The sequence below is a fragment of the Dysidea avara genome, chromosome 3 (genome assembly GCF_963678975.1).
Source record: "Dysidea avara chromosome 3, odDysAvar1.4, whole genome shotgun sequence".
NCBI classification, from domain to species: Eukaryota; Metazoa; Porifera; class Demospongiae; order Dictyoceratida; family Dysideidae; genus Dysidea; species Dysidea avara.
In genome coordinates, this window is record NC_089274.1 from 38,228,588 (window position 1) to 38,249,045 (window position 20,458).

At 37.0% G+C, this 20,458-nt stretch overlaps 2 protein-coding genes across 2 annotated transcripts; one reads left to right on the plus strand and one right to left on the minus strand.

The window, feature by feature from the left end:
* Positions 1 to 10,148: 10,148 nt before the first annotated feature.
* On the minus strand, positions 10,149 to 12,980 carry LOC136248500 (ragulator complex protein LAMTOR2-like). Its single transcript, XM_066040277.1, has 5 exons — positions 12,849 to 12,980; positions 12,458 to 12,619; positions 12,197 to 12,257; positions 12,044 to 12,133; positions 10,149 to 10,282 (listed from the first exon to the last, which is right to left on the minus strand). Exons 1-5 carry the CDS (start codon positions 12,914 to 12,916, stop codon positions 10,223 to 10,225), a joined length of 441 nt encoding a protein of 146 aa, XP_065896349.1. The 5' UTR covers positions 12,917 to 12,980; the 3' UTR covers positions 10,149 to 10,222.
* LOC136250895 (ribosome biogenesis regulatory protein homolog) lies at positions 12,950 to 19,105 on the plus strand. Its single transcript, XM_066043236.1, has 12 exons — positions 12,950 to 13,163; positions 14,108 to 14,180; positions 14,234 to 14,272; positions 14,329 to 14,367; positions 14,594 to 14,644; positions 14,696 to 14,825; positions 15,148 to 15,261; positions 15,314 to 15,354; positions 15,737 to 15,802; positions 17,832 to 17,969; positions 18,022 to 18,056; positions 18,935 to 19,105. Exons 1-10 carry the CDS (start codon positions 12,997 to 12,999, stop codon positions 17,913 to 17,915), a joined length of 804 nt encoding a protein of 267 aa, XP_065899308.1. The 5' UTR covers positions 12,950 to 12,996; the 3' UTR covers positions 17,916 to 17,969; positions 18,022 to 18,056; positions 18,935 to 19,105.
* The last annotated feature ends 1,353 nt before the right edge of the window (positions 19,106 to 20,458 follow it).

Below are 20,458 nucleotides of genomic sequence, written 5' to 3' on the forward strand. Positions count from 1 at the left end.
ACAAGTGTGAACGCATGTTTCGCTTGTAGCTAACATGCATTAGTGCCTTGATTTTTTGAGTGATAGGGTATGCTGGTAGTTTGTATTGTAAGCTGTTTATGTAGGGGACTATGTTACCAGCTGGAATCACAAGGCATTACAAGCTGCTGATGATGGCGTGCCTAGCGTAACCTAACGAAGAGCGACTTGCTGAAGACTCCAGGCGTAGCAAGAAGCTGTTCCCATGTGTGAAGAAGAGAAAACAGAGCTTCTTTGTGTTTTGAACAGCATTTATAACATGTTATTTTGAAAAGTTGGTGATTGCGGTTAATAGGAATTTGTGTGGTCATTATATCAATAATGTTGGGCGCACGCAATCTTTGAACATGTTTACTAAAAATAAAACTAGTTTTTGAGTGATAGCCGTAAAAGCTTCAAATTTTGCACAGAGATAAGCAGATAAATTTTCTACAGGACTATGAAAAGATGTTGTCCATAGCACTATGGCTTCGTGAGTAAAGGTGATGGAAAAGTGAGGGTTTGGTTAGTGAAACACACTTTCAACGCTTACTTATTATCAATGTAAGCTATGGATTAATACTTTTCATAGATATGTGAGTTGTAACCTTTAGTATATTTAGCGCAATTTCCAGCGCTCTAGTGGTAAAGATGAAGGACTAGTTTCGATTTAAGCGCTCTGGAAAGAATTTCACGTAACTATAGAACAGTAAAGGCTAGCGAAATTCTGTTTGGTTTGTGTTGAAGAGAAGGGGAACCACTACCAATATAAGTACCATATGGATTCATTTTACACGTTGTCTGGTTGTAAGAGACAGTACAAAATCATGCATTGTATGGCTTCAGATATTATCGAGCACCCTTAATATGTGATTGTGCCTCAATACATCCTTAAAGTGTACCAAAGCTCATGAAAATCAAGCTAATCATTTGCATTTTATAATGGTTTTTGTAAAGTGTGCGAAAAGAATAATCTGAGCCCCCAAGCTCCCTAAACTAATGGGGGGGGGAGGAAATGAAGAACTTAAACTGATTTCTGAAGGCTTATATTTCACAATCGCATTGCTCAAATTTGATATGTGGGGTGCTGAAGGTGGAGGGCATGTGCAGTACAAAAATGATTCCAATTCAAAGAGGGAGCACAGAGCTATGTACGTATGCGTGAAAATTGCGCTTTGTTTCTTCCTGTAAAATGTACTCACAGTGTGGTATTCCGGCTTTCTTGGCTGCACTACACACTACTGTGTGCCTTGATAAACATATGAGGGATATAATAATTTTTCTGTATCCTTTGTTGGCTACACAACAATCTGCCAGTACCTTGATTATATAATGTATTGTATTATCAGTTGGGTCAAACCATATATTCATAGGATATTTTGTTTAAGAGATACATGCATTTGAACACATGCATGTAACAAGAGCCACTATAATGGCGTTCGCATTTAACGGAACACTTTTTTTATTAACTTAGGGGCCAAAGGATTAATTGATTCTCTGAATTACTACATATTCTATTATATATTTCTGTATTTATAATACTGTACATAATTCAACTAAACACACATTAACTCACTGCAATATGGAACACCACATATCAATATTATCACAAACCAGAAAAATTCCATATCTGTAGTGAACAAATACATAACATGACAATGTGAACAAATACATAACATGACAATGTACAACATGTACAGACAACTCAGTGGACATGTACTTGAAGACTAATTACTAGGCAGGTACGAAAATGCTTTCCTACTTATTGTGGCAGCTACTGGGACTATATGAAACAACCCTGCTGCTCTTTTCATCATTTGAGATACTTAGAATTTGATGTTAATAGTTGCTTACCCATGTATAACAGAGCTGTAGATTAGGGGCGTCTGGATTCAGTGGAATGGAATGGTGGACTGGAATGGTAGAATGGAATGGAATGGTGGAATGGAACGGTACTTAGGTAATTTCAATTAGTGGCCACCTCTTTATAAAGACCACCTCTTTAAAAAGACTGTTTTACTTTAATGTCTAAATTGTTGTTTTAGAGTGTATCCCATCCTATCGATGAACTGTGCGCAACATGTTATGTCTAGAAAAGCCAGAGTAAGATATCTGATTTATGATACAACACAGTAATAACTATCCCATACAAAAACAGCTTGGCTATACAAAAAAAAAGATGTGTCCACAAAACTAAAAGCAACTGGCAACTAAAGGAGCTATTATCTAGTGAAGCCAAGAAATGAATGTTAATATATACTAAGTAAAATTTACATTGTTGGTCCTTTATCATTGACTTGTGTAGTCTGACTGCATTCCTAAGTATTTCCCTATAGATCTAATTGGCTAGTAAAATGGTACCTTTCAAATAGTCATTGTAGAGGAGAAAAAAGACTGCTAATAATTACTAGCCGATTAGAGTTACAGAGAATTAGTTAGGAATGCAGCAAGACTGCACGAGTCAACGTCAGTTACTTTTAGTTTGATGGGCATGTCATTTTAGTACAGCCAAGTTGTTTTTGCATGGGGATATTAATCAGATTATCACTTTTTTTAGGCATGTGGTGCACAACTGATCAATAAGACCATCCTATGGGGATATGCTCTAAAACAATAAGATAACAGCAATATAAACATTATAGTTAAATGGTCTTTATAAAGAGGTGGTCTTTGTTAGAAAGTGCAGGTAATTTTCCAAAATAGGGCCCATTATGTGCTCCTAGGGTAGCAATACTTCTAACAACATTATTATCTTGGAACATTTCAATCAATGAATGCTCTATTAGAGTATTTCACTACAAAGTGACTGTTCTATTAGAGAGTATCAATCCTAGGAGCTATGTACAATGCAACTCCATTGCAGTTTGCAATTTTCACTGGTTGCTCTATTAGGGAGTATCAATCTATTTTCATGGAATTAAGCTCCATAGTTAAAAATATTGCTAGCATTATGCTGGCATAGCACTCTAGCCTATTGTGTTTGTTATTACGCTGGCATATTTGATGCAGGCCGATCAATCACTGAACTACAGAGTGCTGATAATACGTACCTCATGCTGATAACTGCCACACAATATGCTTTGCGATTTCACTAATAACATGATGATCACTCATGTGAGATACTTAAAATTTGGTGTTCTAAGAGACTAAAGACTGCTCTACTGAATAGTTCAAAGCGGAAGTTCGTATATTAAGAATTACAATTGCTTGCTGATAATTAACAACTTACACTATGCTATGTTTCTGTCTATTTCTACCTACACACAAGAAAAAAAGTATATTCTTGTAAGGCCAGCTCCAATTTGATATGACATGTCACACACACACACGCACGCATGCACACACACACACGCACACACGCACCACACACACACACACACACACACTCACACAAACACGCGTAAACAATGTATTACATGCACTTTCAATAAGCTAAGCTTTATGCTAAGGCCGCTATTTCAGAATTCAAGTTAAACAAGTTAGAAGAACATGTTGTAAACAACTTTTCTAATGGACTATAATACAACTGAAAAACAGCACAATAAGCTTCATAGGGTACCAGAAATAATGCTTGGTATGTCCTGTACATAAGTCAACAAAAATGAAGGGCGGCCTTAAGGCTTTCTCTAAACAATTTGCATGTATGCATGAGAAAACATGACAGATACACTATAAAACAGTTGAAAAGATACTTCTGTGCATAATTGCAGGTTTGTAAGAGATATGCTTCCTAGAAACGCAATTACCAAATCGTAATATAGTTTATGAATTACAAATTACACTATTTACAAACATAATTATCTAGCTGAATTAATAATAGCAATAGTATGAATATAAACTAAATTATATACAAATGATTGATTGATTACCTATTTAGTTAGAATAGGATAGTAGTAACTGCATGGGCATCTGGTTTTTAGAATTAGTATAACACTTATTTTTAAAGATTTTTTGTTAGCTTATAATAAGACACCCAATTGTATTACCTTGGAATGCCAAGAAGAAAACCAAGAAGTATTCATGCTTCGAACTTTGAAGAAGCTTTGCCATCTAAGGACCTTGGAGACCAGATCTTAGAAAAGTATAAGTTCAACCATCCATATGCTACTACCAACATGAAAATTTACAATTGTAGGTTTCAGCTAGTTGCTCACAATTACTGTAGGAGAAGCACCCCAAAACTGACTACCATTCTCAACTACTACTGCAACGGTTATCAGGGGTCATGTTGCATATCAACAACTGAGATCTCCAAAATAACAGCTAATCACTGAAATCAGCATCTTAGATCTTCTACTATGGTTTCCTCATTTTAGTGGTATTGCTCTCACATTTTGTAGTTATAGGGACATCAAAACAGTACCAGGATCTAATTGTCATTGTAAATCAAAATAATGTACGATACAATACACTTATCAATATATCCCCCCCCCCCCTCTTGGGAATACAGACATGCCAACTCTCACACATTAGGCATGAGTCTCACTCTTTGGCTAGTAATCTCACGCTCTCACTCTTTCACCTTAGTTCTCATGCATTTCTCACGCCTGATCTGCTTCATAAGTGGACAGACCTGTGCTTATTTTTGTACTTTGAGCATGTAGCGACCTTTTTTTTTTTGGTCTTCACTACCAAAAATCCTGGAGCTGCACTTGAGTGTGGTCCACATTGCTGGTAGTGTTTGAGGTCTCACTCCTAAAATTGTTCAGAGGTTGGCATCTCTGGGAATAGGTGGGGGGAAATGACACACCATTGTCCCATGATCATGATGGGGCATTCTGATAAACGTTCATTCATCAAACACCCAAGTATTTTTAGTTGCAAAGTTTCTAAACCACGTCAAATCCCTGTGTTGCAAATGGGGATTATGATGGAGATAAATTTGCCCTACTATTGGGGGCATTTGACAGTCTGGCAAATCCCCCATACTATATGTGGCTCGATATGTGGTGGGGCAATACATTGATATAGGAGTGATAATTTCCATTAAACTATTCGACATGCAAGCATAGCAGCGATCATGTATGATTTAGAGCACAGAATCGATACTACACTAAACAATACGCTACATTGCTTACCTTCGAATTCGTTATCCGTCCACCGTGAGCTCCGCGACAAGTTCTAATTATACCCGCTAAACGGCAAGACCGAACGCAAGACCTCTTGAGTCAGTCCAAGTACCGTTCACTGCACGAAAGGTAAGATGTCCTGCTTGTGTTAGCATGTAGGAAATTTTTTTAATGATTTCCTTTAGAATTTCCTATTTCAGTTATCATGCAGGAAACAGGCCTGCCAACCTGGAAAGTAAAAAAATCTTGAGATTTCTGTACCTTTATTGTAGTATTGCAGTGTGTAGTAAAAAAAAACTGGTAGATGCTATGCTGAGACCAAAAAAAAAAAAAAAAAAAAAAAAAAAAAAAAAAAAAAAAAGGTCTCGACTTTTCTCAAAAACCGTGAGATTCGATCTGCTGCCCTTGAGCAGGGTAGTGAAACCGTGAGACTCACGGTAAACCCGTGAGAGTTGGCAGGCCTGAGGAAATGTTTTTGAACATTTTCTGTACAATTTCCTGTTAGTGTCACATCGCAGTAAATTGTTTTAACATTTACATGAAATGTAGATAAAATCAGTATTAAGATTTTCACCACATTCATGACTAGTGAAAATGCAGCTGTAAACTGATCAAATGGATACTGCAGGTTTCTTGTGTTTAGCTCAGTGTAGCTAATACTGAGCCAAAACTTGGTTCTCAACACAACATAGGCTTTCAACATCATATAACAGATTGTCTCTACAACAATGTGTAACACTGTAACCCATATTATGCTGCTGCAATAACATTTTAGTGGTATATGAATTGTTATACTAAGGAAGCTCTATTTTACGTTTAAAATTAACTTTACGTGATGCCAGAATTGTAACTACACTATATTTCTCAGTGACTCACCGTGCTACAGAAAAAAGAAGCTATGGCATACAGTGATGATACTCAACCCTTTAGGGCTTTCAACATGACAATGTGAACAGTCAACACACGGAGCTAGATAGTTATGTACTGTATGCCCATGAATTTATGGCCTTAATTGTGTGTTACACTTTGTGTCTTTGTACAATATGGATGTTAGAATTTGTCATGAATAGTGACAGACAGCTGGGGAGTATGGCGTTGTGACAAAGTGTTTATTTTAGTAAATATCTAGTGATGGCTTTACTCACTGTTTCAGCGGTTCACCATCTTCATGCTATGTACTTTAATGTATACTACAATGATATACCTGGATTTGTGGAAAGGTACTGATTGCTACGATAAAATAACCTGCACTTGGTTGCCAGGAGATAAAAAAGAAATAGTGCATTTCATGAATATAATAATAAAGGAAATGTAAGTGGCTATGAATATTATACATGTACACCATAAAAATTTCCCCTAGTGTATATATAAGGAATGGGAATATATACCTTTACAGTCATGTGGGTGATTATGTGTAACATAGCTACAGTGTAGTGACTAAGTTGATGCCATCCTAGCATTCCCGGTTATCGCTCGGGTGGCATATTATTGTAATGTTGCTTTACATTAATTTTATAACTGAAGCAAGCTAGCAACTTAGCTATGATGATATCACATCATTTTACATATAGCTAGTTTCTGTGTGCATTAGCTGCATCATACTGTCTACATTACCTGATACATGATGCACGCAAGTCTACATTGACAATATACAATATGGCTAATCTCAACTCTTTGGTCAGTCATGGATGACGTTAACACAGTATACTGTAATGTTGTGACCTCCCCTAGTCTCTGTTGAGGCACCACAGCTAACTGTGGTATAGTCTCTCTCACAATCCTATAGTGGATGGTTGTCAAACCAAAGGTGTTAGTCTTTGTGTCACTTACTGCCACTGGGCACTTTCTGACAAGTGTATATAATGTATAACAATAAATTACTGATTTTTGATTGTATATGTGTACTATCAATAGTTCATAATAAAGAGGTCTCATAGTATGGACTCTTGGTACAAGAGGTTATTGGTAGAACTTTATTGCAGGAAAAAACACTAATGACACTTAGATGGTTTATTAATTGCAATGTTTGTTTACAGTTAAATGGCTTCTATCCATGCAAGAATTATGATGTTGTAAGAAAACAAAATGTTTGGATTACAGCACTCTCATATGGTGGTCTATAGCTAGTATCACATTAAATTTTTTTAGTTCACAGATTTACTATACAGACTTGGAGACCTGTATGCCTTAATAACATTATGAGACCAATTAGATGTGATCATCATTCACATTTAACTAGTAGCTAGTAATGTGCAAGGACTTGCATGAGGAATAAAGTTCTCCTATTTGCTAAGAAACTGCATGAGTGAGAAGGGTGGTGGCAGCTAATTGGTCATATTCCTAGAGTTGAAGAATTACACATAACTTTTTCAAATGTTTTGGTAGACCTTTTGGTTAAATACATAAACTATAGCTACCTGCCCATTTCTTTGTTCTGTCGTAAATGAGTTTCTGGTCACCTCTTAGCAGCAATGTGTGAACAAAATTCTATCATGTCAGCAAGGTAAGAGTTTAATCTCAGAGGCTCGTAAGATGGAATGCAATCCATCTATGTACATGTGTCCTGCTTAACTATGTTACCTGATCCTGCATGGTGGTAGCTGCAGCTTTATGTGTTTAAAGTGTCAAGTGTTCACAATTTTTTCACAGCAGTATGTGAAACACATTGCTCTTCAAAGCAGGCAGTGAAGTGTAGCTTAGTAATCTGCTCTGAATTTCCATACTGGGCATCCACCACAGTTTTAACGTTATTTCATTAGTGGTTATATGCATTTAGTGGCTTGAAGTAACAGCTGTTAGTGTCTTTGTGTCGCCAATGCTTGGAAGGGACTTATATACTTTGCTATTCATTCATGTAAGCATGGCCTATAGACATTTTGAATCACAAAAAACTTCTATAGCTGCTAACGGTCTGTCACTATTAAATGCATGAATTTTAGTAGCACAATCAAAGTTTGGTAATTGTAAGGTTCAGCCAGGGTTGATGCTCAGTTGCTGTTGTTGCTTCGGTATGCTTCCTTGAGCAAGAAAGGTTACTCACATTGCTCCGGTTTACCCAGTTGTTAAATAGGGACCTTTGGTGACTTTTTGGTAGCCCTACTTTTAAATGCTTTTGGTTGAATACATATTAAACTATAACATTACTTTGTTCTGTTGTAAATGAATTTCTAGTCACCTGTTAGCAACTATTGTGTGCACTATAATACATATCTACATGTCAGGAACATGCATTAAGCATGTAGCAAAGTAAGTTTCAATCACAGAGGCTCTTAAGATGGAATGCAATCCATCTATACACATGTGTCCTGCTAATGGTGGTAGCTAGCTTTTTCTATATTAAAACTAACTTAAAAGTGCCAAGTGTTCACAATAATCTCCACAGCGATGTGTGAAGCATATTGAGCAAAAGCTCCTTGAAGCAGGCAGTGATGTGTAGTGCAAAAAATTCTATGAATTTGCATACTGGGAATCTACCACAGCACATTATTTCATTAGCGTTAATGGTTATATTCATTTTAGTGGCTTGAAGGAACAGCTGTTAGTCTGTGTGCCAATAGTTTGAAAAGACTTATACTTTGCTATTGCTTTTGACTCATGCGTGCATGCAAGCACGGACATTATAAATCATAAAAAAATTCTGTAGCTGCTAACAGTCTGTCACTATCAAATCCATTACCTTTGGTAGGCACAATCAGTGCTTTGATACATGGAAAAATCTAATGTTGTGTAGTAGCTAGTGTGTGTGTGTGTGTGTGTGTGTGAGTGTGTGGGTGCGTGCGTGCGTGCGTGTGTGTGAGAGAGAGAGAGAGAGAGAGAGAGAGAGAGTAAATGAGGCAGTTAAGATAAGTGGTCTGAGTTTGGTAATTGAAAAGTTTCAGCCAGGTTTGATGCCCAGTACAGTTACCCAGGTGTTAAGTGGCAACCTAGTGACAACTGGGGAGGCAGACCATCCATAGCTCTGATATGAAACGTAGTACTTTCCCCTATCAATCAGATTGTAATGCAATAATTTTGTTTATGTTACACATATGCATTGATCCTCAAACTGAGGCTGACCATTTTTGGAAATACAATGCGATGTGCTGCCAAGGCAATTTGTGTGAACAGAATCAGCACTCGTTAATTGGCTAACGTGGAAGTACATAATCTGTATTTGATCACCAGACCCTCAAAGGGGCAGGTGGCACCAAATTATCATGAATAGACATATTTGCATGTGCGCAGGTAGTCCATAATAATTATGATTGAAAGGTTTCTTTGGCTGACACAACCATAGCAAACTGCACATAAGCTTGTTGTAGAAGAACACAAAGGTGAATATGTGTCGACTGATAGCACACTGATACGTGAGCTGACACACTTGGTAATATCAGCCACTGCGGGGTATGCTAGAAAAAAGTGGAAGAATATGGGAAAATGGAACATTATAGTGGTGACAGCAAACAAATGTGGGTTACATAATTGACAAACTCCATTTGGAGTGGACTTTATCGGGTTGTGTATCTATATTGGATCACTATTACATACATAGCACATGTATTATACTTTCTATTTTATGTGTTTGATTGGTCTCCAGTGATCCCAGCATGAAGAGGACAGTGTGTAAACGCTGCAACACTTTGCTCATACCAGGAAAGACATCCTCATCACGACTAAAAAGTGTATTACTGTCAATGTATTTCACTAGCTAGTGCACACAACATTATACATTATGATCATACACTACACCAAATGCTTTATAAAACAAAATGCACACTTTGTTTCTAATATCACAGGTCACAGGGAGAAACATGTTGTTGTGAAGTGTTGGACTTGTGGTATGGTGAAGAGGTACAAGACAACACAAGGGTACACCCTCTGGTGTGACAGAAGTGAGAACATCATCCAAAAGACTGACACCATAGATCCATCATAAATGTCCCAACTACGTACATGTACCAGGGACCAGTGAATACCCTATGTATGTATGAAACCAACAACAGAAGATATTTTAGACTACAATATAATTATACACTAGTAATGTGTGTAGAATGCGTGCGTGTTGTACTATAGTGTATGTAAGTACATGTGTGTAATATTTTTATTAATTTTCGATTCATCATCACATTGACTCATCACCATTACAAAAAGGTACACCATTGCTAGTACAAAATGTGCTAAGTTGTAGTTGCTATTTGAGTCATTGGTTCTTCTAGATACTTCGCTAATGCCTCACCCTATAATGAACACAAAACAACAATAATACACTTGGAAAACAACAATCACATGCGTATAATATAACTAGAGTTAAGGAAAGCTTGATTTGTCTACCACATAGAAAAGTCCTTTGAAGTAAGCAAATTAATTAAAACATCTACTGAAAAAATTTCATATGAAACAGTGAGTGTATAGCAAGGGTAAAACTAAAACCTCGTTATGACAGCAAATTAGAGAATGTATTGGATATCAAAATTAACAAACCACATTATATTCACTGACTAGGGGTCAACTCAGGCTAGCAATACTTCTGTTGGCCACACAGTGGGTATTTTGTACAAAAAAGTATTCTACAACATGGCCACAAGATGCTCTATGTTTCCAGTAAACTTTCAACCATTTTATTCTACTGACATTGGTATTCAAAACAAACACCCACTGGCTAAAATACAGCAGCTATAACATCATAATGTCGCTACAATTTCAATGCTGTTTTATTAAGCACCTAAACAAAGAAAGGCTTATTTTATATTGACTGCTTGCCTAGTTCATTACTATTAGGTATGCAGAATCCCCATTGAGCAGTAATGTGAACAATCGGGTTTAATAACTGACCTAAGCTGAAAGTAACCTTTCCCTTTCAAGCACAAACAAGACTACACAGTAAAACAATGTTAATTTGGATGATATTTATTGTAGATAATATTCCTAGTTATATCAGCCAGCTTTTGATACTTAGAACTAGTCCTGGGCGATACTGAAAATAATGCTATTCAATATATTGACAAGCTTATATTCACGATATGATTAAATATTGAGTATAATGAAATTTGTCAAGCAGTGAGACTATATACATAACACATCATTATTATATCATAAAATGTGAGCCATAATCGAATTGCCTTTCCTTGTAGGTATATAGCAAATGCAAGAAACATAGGCAATATTGACTAATTATATTGTTTAGACGATATTATTGTGGCTCTATAATTTCAGGGATGTGCCCGCAGTGGTCGGCAGTGGTCAGTACCAACCAGCACTCAAATAAAATAGCCACCACTACCACTCACAAACCACCACAAATTCAATTCAGTTAAGGCCCTATCCTACACTTCTGGACTCAGCCCTGTCTCTTGTAGCCACCACTATTCTAAACCTGGGCACATCCCTTGTAATTTACATCAATACGATATATTGTGAAGTTCAATATCGCAATATTGCCAATATATTGAAATATTGCCCAGCTCTACCAAGAGTTCATAATATATATACTGAGGAGAATATCCTACTCTCATATACCCCTGTAGAAGGGCGTATTGTGAAGTTATGACGTAACGACAAGATGTTGTGGTTTGTGACTTACGAACAGCTGTAAAAAGTGCAAGAATCGTTAGCACCATTTCACACTCGCGACACTCAGGATAGCCGTATTCGCGAATGGCCTAGCAAGAAACGCCTACGAAGTGGTATTAACCCATGAAGGAACGATTGTAGTTCGGTGAGAAACGCTTAGAGCTGGAGTTAATTTGGTTGTTAGCGACGTTATTAGGCACGCGTTCAATCGATACAATGTTCAACTAATGACATCATTAATTATACAAAGAAAAACAGGCGAACTCAGAAGTGTTACGTCATAACATCATGATACGCCCTTCTACAGGGGAATATGAGAGTAGGATACTCTCCTCAGTATAATTATTATGAACTCTTGGCTCTACTTAGAACCATGTGACTTACAAATTAACGCACAGCACACACACGCACGCGCACACACACGATACCTTTCTTTTAAGTAGTCCAGCCCCAACAGATTCTTGAGCATATAAACAGAGCAATAGGTTGGCAATCTTCTTAATGGCTACCACTCCATTCTATAGACAGAACAGAATATCATAGGATACAGGGACCTAGAATTTGTGGCTTGTATTTGCTACAATAAAGACGCTCTCTCTTTTGGAGGCAATAATGCACACAGAAAGATCTGTTGAGACCACACTTAAAATTAAAACACAGGTAACATACAGGTAATGTGTAAAGCAGTAGAGTACAATATTATGGCAACACAAAGTATAGCAAAATCAAAGGACAAATGTGCAAGTCGCACCATATAAAAACCAAGCCAAAATTATTTCATGTGCAATAAAAGCCACAACTTAACTTTCAATACACTGACTAGGTTGTGCATACCTCACAGCTAGTCAAGAGAGATGAAACTCAGTTTCTGCTGCTGGAACGCCACCTTACCAACCTTCTCATACACTCTCCAAACATTAGCAGCAATAGCACTAGTGGTCACATCTAGTCCAGCCTGCTGACTGCTAGCATGAGCCATGATGTTCCCCTCCATGTTTAACAACCTACGTTATTATCAATTTTGTCAAGACTGGGTTGTACAAAAGGACAACTCTAAACCATAATCATACGTTATGAGACATACTAAAACAACAAGTGTAATTATGACACCAGTTATGAAAGAACAGTATGCAATAGGGTCTATGATCTGAGCAGGGGATGACATGGATGGCCTCGGGGATGAGGATGAGGCATGTGACGGCGGTAATTTTTCAACTACATAAAAGTACTTACACTGAGACTTTGATTCCTCCAGTGTTCGCTTGTTCTAACACTCTAGACAGCGCCTTCGGCTTCAACATTTTCCCTCCGAGATTAAAACCAACCGTGATTTGTGTTCTAATATTTTAGGTACACTTCTTTCACATGTCGTCACGTGGCGATGACTGAGGAAAGTACACAGCCTACTACACTAGACGTGGACACTATACTGGCTGCCAAGCAGAGCCAGTACAAGACTACGGAAGTTCACAAAGAAATTGATATAGAGACTGATATTGGCAATCTATTGGCAACTGATAATAATGTGCTGGAGGTTGACAAGCTCAAGTTAGTAAGGATATTGAGACATCTATGACTGTAGTGGCTTGTATTTATGGATGTCAATCTAATATGCATTGTTTAACACAAAAGGTACACCAGTAGCACTTGCAACTGGGATCAAAATATGTTCACATTGATTGCTTGATTTTCAGCTAAAATTATGCTTGATACTTTGATATTTTAACCAGAAAGCCTGTTACTTGTAAGAACTTGAACTTAGGATTGCACTTTTCTGGTAGTGCTTGTTTGCTTAAATTAGACCCTGATTGGTTGCATTTTGATCCCATGCAGGATCAAGCAATGTCACATGGCCTATAGAAGTGATTACAACAATCAGAAATTGCAGACGAAGTTTTGCAGTCCAAGATAGTTGAAAGCTTCTACAAAATTTTGCTATAGAAGGCCTTATAACATCAACAAATTGCCTCATTGTGTAATTACTAGCATGAGTTTTGTTGCTTGAAATAATTGTTCCCTGTCTTGTACTTATAATTGGCCTTGTCATTACTTTGACTGTAATCATTATAACTGATTACTCTCTTTTGTGTTATTCTACTACCAAGTGACGAAAATTAACTCTTCTTAGTGAAACTATCCCATGAATGGTATACAGTGGAATCTCTCTATTACGGACATTTTGGGACCCAGAATTTTTGGACACTTTGCTGGTTTTCCTGTTTCAGAGGTAAAAATGTATTAACCAGATCTGTTGGGACCAAAGTCTTGTCCTTATTATGGAAGTTTTTTTGATTGTGTCCTTAATCCAGGAGTTTGTTAAGAGAGGTTCCACTATAGAGCCACATACCTAATGTATTCTGTGAACACTGCATTCTGTCATATATCTGAGAATCACCTAAGTTACATTAAAAATACATTGATACATACCGTTTCTATCTTAGACACTTCAGGTGTTTTATACATGTCCTATATGGCTGTACATAACAATGTAGGAAAGATCCAGATGATTATTTGATGCAGATAGCAAGGGACAATGTTCAGATTCTCATCAATGAAGTTTGGAAGGTATTTCCTCTTATAGCATCACTGACTGTCTCTAGTAGTATTCATGGTTGTAGCTACCTACTAAGAAGAAAGAGGATGTGGTACTAGCAGAGGTATATATGTACTTAAATGAAAATATTTCTATATTTAGTGCCATGTTTATTTATAGTTACCAGCACCAACAACAACTTTACCTAGAGAAAAGCCAGTAAGTTGTGTGTTATAGTGGTGTTTACAAATTTGTGTAGATTATAACAAATGAGTGCATGAATTACATTAGGTTGAGGTAGTATGTAGCACTGTTGAGAACTTTTTACTCTCAACTGTAAGATGTTGGCTCTTGTAAGTTTCCAGTAAATTTACCAATATGATAGTCCTGGTCATGTAGCTATCGTACACTTGCACATTACTTGTATCAATATGGTATCTACTAGATTCCTAAACCTAAAGCACCTACCAAGTGGGAACTTTTTGCCAAAGAGAAGGTAGAGAACTATGCTATATTACATGTGATGTTGTAAGACTCTAATTATTAGGGGATCAAAAAGAAGAAACGCTCTCGTATGGTATTTGATGAGAAGGCACAAGAATGGAAGCCTCGTTATGGGTACAAGAGAGTAAATGATCCCAAAGATGACTGGGTGTTGGAAGTTCCTCAGAATGCAGGTTGGTATCTGTATGCGTATGTGTAGAGAGGCCTGAGAGGGCGCATGCTCTGCGTTGTCTATGTGACCGTGTGTGCGCATGTGGCTTGTGTGTGTGTACGTGTGTATGTGAGTGTGTGTGTATGTGGTTTGTTGTATAGTGCATGAATGGTTTGTGTGTACGTGATTTTAGAATTCGTGTGAGTGTGTGTATGCATATGTGGCTATATGCGTGTGCATATGTGTGTGTACGTGTGTGTGTTTGTGTGTATTGTGTTGGCAGTGCTTGCAGCACCATTTGCAGTCACCATTTTTTTAACATTGTGTTTATTTACATTGTCCAGACCAATACGATGATCAGTTTGAGAAGAAGTCTAAGGAGAGAGAAGAGAGAATAGCCAAAAACGAGTACCAAAGACTAAGAAATTTAGCCAGAGATAGAAAGGGAAAAGGGAAAGGTGAAGCCATTCATTGCATTGTTTACAATATTCAGTGAGATTTGTTTTTCAGTACCGATTCCTCCAAGTAGTCAAAGCTGGAATAAAGAACAGGCAAGTTCAGTACTGTGTTTGGTTTCCATGTGTATGGTTGAACTTGCAAACATAATGAGGATTATAGATAGGGCACTACAAACAATGGGATTCCTTTTGGTTACCAATTTTTAATATGAGCTTTAGACCCTCACTGAATTTTAAGGGTGCATGGAGTATTGAGCCTACAAGGACTAAAGATTATATTTCTATCAAATGAATATAGTTTTGGGATGCTTATGGTTTGCAAGAGGAGTGCTCCTGTGTATATCTACATAATTATGTGAACATTTATGTTATCTATTCATGTCACACATGTTATGACACTGATGCTGAAAGCCATACATTCATGCATACAGCATGTATGGTGTTTAATGTTATTTAATTATTGTAACTCTTACAGCTGACAAAGGCTCTTAGTATTGCGAAATCATCCACGGCATCAGCAGGAAAGTTTACATCATCCTTGGTTAGTGTTGGATTACCACTGCATACACTCACATTTAAAAACTCTAGTTCCTCCACTATATACATATATTCTAAACTTGTATACTCTTTTGAGTATAGGTAACACTGTATGTGACCAGATCTGCAAGAACCCCACGTGTTTGTAAATTCCATTTTGTTACATTTCCTTTATCTACGTACATAGCCAAAGGAATGGTCAGTCAAAGTTTAGCAGAGAATTTTAGAAATTACAGCACTGCAACAAAAGGACCAAATTAATAAACTACGGGTGCTTAATAAACTTTTATGAATGCAATTTTGTACAGAGATGTAAATTTCATGGGAGTTTGTATAATGCACCTATCAATGTATTGCCCCACTACCCCCTCCCCCCCTCGGGCATATATGGGGCTATAGTGGGGACTTGACACAGCCGAATGTCAAATGCCCCATAGTAGGGCAAACCTATCGTGTCAAATCCCCACTGTTGGCCCCAGTTGCAACGCGGGATTTGACATAGCGAAGGAAGTTATAACAAAAAAATATTTGGGTGCTTACTGAACGATTGTCAAATGCCCCATAGTGGGGCAGCAGTTTTGTGTTAATTCCCCCTGTAAATCCCCACTTACGCCCGAGGGGGGGGGGGGTGGTGGGGCAATACATTGATAGGTGCATAACACAGAATACGGAATTGCGGAATAACGGAATAAGCAAAACTTATGTTTTGCAGATTACACAAATAGTTGTATACCCTATAGTAATCATACCTTGTAACTGCTCTGCATAGCACACCACAGTGATAGATAAACAGCAGCTGGGCGAGCATTAAACAGGACAAGCATAAAACCAATCATCCTAGAACGATCTACCTTTGCTAAACTTACTTGTCTATACTCCTTAGTTGATATTACTACTAAATACTAAGACCTCATTCTATTCTTAGGTCAAACTGGCTGGCCTTCGCGTCCATACGACTGAATTTACTAGAGTCACACTATCGAGTTGTTGGAGCCAAGTGGTTGTGTTTGTCTTTAAAGGATTTCTTCAAGTTTCTTTTATTTTTTTATTAAGGCTTTACAGCACAAGTGCTGAAGGTCTGTAGGACACATGGTCCTACAGTTTGAAGCAAGAGTGTAGGTAAGTAAGTTTATATCATTCTAGGGTGATTGGTTGTATGCTCGTCCTATTTAATGCTTGCCCAGCTACTGTTTATCCATTGCCACGATGTGCCATGTAGAGCTGTTACAAGATATGATTACTGTAGAGTATATGACTACTTATTTGTACAATCTGCAAAAGATACGTTTTGCTTATTCCGTTATTCTGCAACTCTGTTATTCCATATTCTGTATTTTACAGACTCCCAAATTTCACCATCACACTCCCTATGAACAGACAAATCCATTGCTAGGTAAGTTATGTCTTACAGGTCTTTCTTACAACTAGGATGAAGATAAAAATCGAGAAAAGATGAGAGTGAAACACACATCTACTGTGATGTAAACTGACACTCATATCTTTTGGAAGCACTGACATGAAACAAAGATTTTTGCTTTGAGGAAGATAGTTTTTTGCTGTTAGCACCTTCATTCTCATTACAAGCACACAAAAATTTTACTTGTACTTCATAATATTTCACCTTACTGTGTTTATTACATTCTACTGTAAAATTAGGCAGCACGAACATGGCGATTCCAGGTTAATGGGAGGAAATATGGGTGGCATATAGCACAACAAGGCTTTTATTTTTGACAAAATAATTGTTAATAAAATACATACAGTGGACTATCCTAACTACAATGGGGGAAGACCGTTTGTATAATTGTAAACATAAAATTAAAGATCCATTTATTTATATACAGAGCATTGTTCAGAAGCATGCAAAATACTCCATTTTTGTATTTGGATAGTTGAACGTTCAGTTAATCATAGTTCAGATAATTGACTCTCTACTATACATAGTGTTGTTTTGAATGAAATTTTGAAGGATTATGATGCTTGTTTACTAAATTTTCCTCTTACTACATTTTTCCTGCTTTGTTGCTATTTAGCCATCAGAGCCAGTTCCTAAGAACACTGGTAAGAAGAGGCAATATCTACCAGTTACTGGAAGTTCTAAGGATGAAAAACAGTGAAATCTTGACATATTAGAGAAGCTGTCTAAGCCCCCTGTACTGGATGTGACAAAGGTAATCAATACTGTGGTACAGTATTGTATTCTCAAACTGACTGTCATTACAGGCAGTGAATAAAAAAGTTGCTGATGATGAGCGTCAGTAAGTAATTCAGTTATTAAAATAAGAGTTTTGTGTATTGTCATGTGAATGCTGTGTTTATCCATACCATATAAGCCATCCAGGCTCAACTAAAACTTTGCATTTAATGTACTATGGTACTAAGGCTGTACTAAATTTTATGCCAGAGTTGTATCCGTAGCTGATAAAGTTTGGGTATGGCATGATGTTTTACTTTTGGTATATTATTTCTTGAAACATTACCACTGTCCATTCAGGAGCCCATAAGCACACATAAGGCACAGTTCATTGTAATAGCATTACCCTGACATCCAGTGCACATGCACAGGCATGATCACGAGGGATATGTATGTCCTAAGCCTGAGAGCTGCAGTTGAGTGCCCCGTGTTACATGTAACATTTTTGTAGCATGCTAATAGCCTATCCACGCCAAGCGATCAATCACCCAAGCCAAAGTAGCCTAGTCAAGAGGTTAATCGTACTACATTGTGAATGTAGCATAGGAGGCTCCTTTCCTCCGCCCATGCATTGTGTTACATACACTAATAAAGATGCTGGACTTGAACTTGTATAAATAATTTGTGCATATGTTGGTACGTATGCTTGTATGAATAAATGAAGTAGGACCCCCATTATCCAAACACCTGTGTGCCAAATCAATCATGGATAAGTGATTTTGTTCAGCCCTTCAATTTATATGCAGAGTTCCGTTCAACTACTCTAGTAGAATGTTCACCTAATAATGAAATGAACTACTCTAATAGAGCAGTCACTTGTACTGCTCGGATTAAGGTCCTACTGAACACTGGGCATAATATGTTTCATTAACACATAATGCATGTATACACATGCCTGCACACTTAACAGCATTGTTTATAATAGTGTGCTATTTTTAATAGAATACATCTAAAGAGAAAGGCCACAGAACAAGGAGGAAGTAAAAAGAAAATTCAAAAGAAGTCGAAGTCAGGTAAAAAGAAGTCATCATTCAAGCCAATGCAGAAAAAGACTGGTGGAAGAAAGTTTAAAGGAGGCAAAAAACAGTTTAACAAGAAAAAGTAGCTAATGTCTATGTTTCATTCAATTAATTTTTTTACATAATTTTTGAAAACTGCATTTAACGTCTGGTACCAGGTGACTTTTACTCCATAACTATCGTATGGTTTATAAAACAGCAATATTTTGTGTGAGTGCTGTATTAGAGTATTAAGCGATTTTTTTCACCCAATCATGTTAAGTAAATTAAACATACCATATAGAAGTTCTATAAATAGTTCACAATATAGTACTCTACTGTATTATGAACTCTTGGAACGTTCTGCAAATTGTAGACAAGATAATAGAGGATGCTAATGTGCCTTTTACTGTCTATGAAACATTCTCACGATTCTACAGGTGTATTAGTGAATCTGAAGTTATGGTTTGGGTTCAGCTTTACCATATACAAAATCCAGTTAAGGTCACTTTAGTTAGTTTTGTATAATGCTGCACGTGTATTGCAGTTTCTGTATAGTCCACTGACTGCTCTATTAGGAAGTATCAATCTATTTTTTAAAATAATTTATTAATTATCGTACATTCTTAAACAGGCCATTTATTAATTACATAGCTGCTCACATGACTCAGAATGTAATTTTCTTGGACTACTCTAGCTAGTTACTAATTTGAAAGCTGCATTCAACCACCATGCCAAGGCAAGATGGTACTAGCTGAAAATCAATGATGTGGTTGGTAGTGATGAAGTGAGGGTTGAGAAACTATGATTAACCTCAATAGTAAAGACTAAAGCAAAGTGAAAGGAGGAAAGTCAATCATATATTTTTAGCTATAAAGTATTGTCCATTAATTACATTCTAGAAGCAGAAAGTTTCATTAACCTGTTGATTTGCACATGCAAAGCATTGCATGTTTGATTTTGTGTGCTATAGTTGGATATTAACCAAGTGACTTATGTCAGCCAACTCCACCATGTCTTTAAGATAATGATTGAGGTGAGTCTCATACTAGCAGGACTTTCATTGAGTTGTTCATTCACAAAAAAACTGTGACAATATAGTTACTGTTTATAAAATATGATGCAATTGCCAGTTTCTTCAAACATGTAGTTGTATAGTGTGCCCTATCGATCATCACCTCATGGGATTCAATAAATCTGTTTTGTGTCCTAGCTTATACACACTTCCTAGCAGCAATATTTTTTTCCAGACCATATTACTTCTTGCAGGGAAAGGTCTGGCACATGACTACTGACTATATGTGACATTAATGTATCTATTACTTATCATTAGATGTATTGCAAGTATTAATCTATGAAAATTAATATTAGGTGCAGTGGGTACTCCATGCATGTGAACATATTATGGAGTTCAGTAGTGCACAAACTCTTTAACAAGATTATTGTCACTTGGTGCACATAACACAAG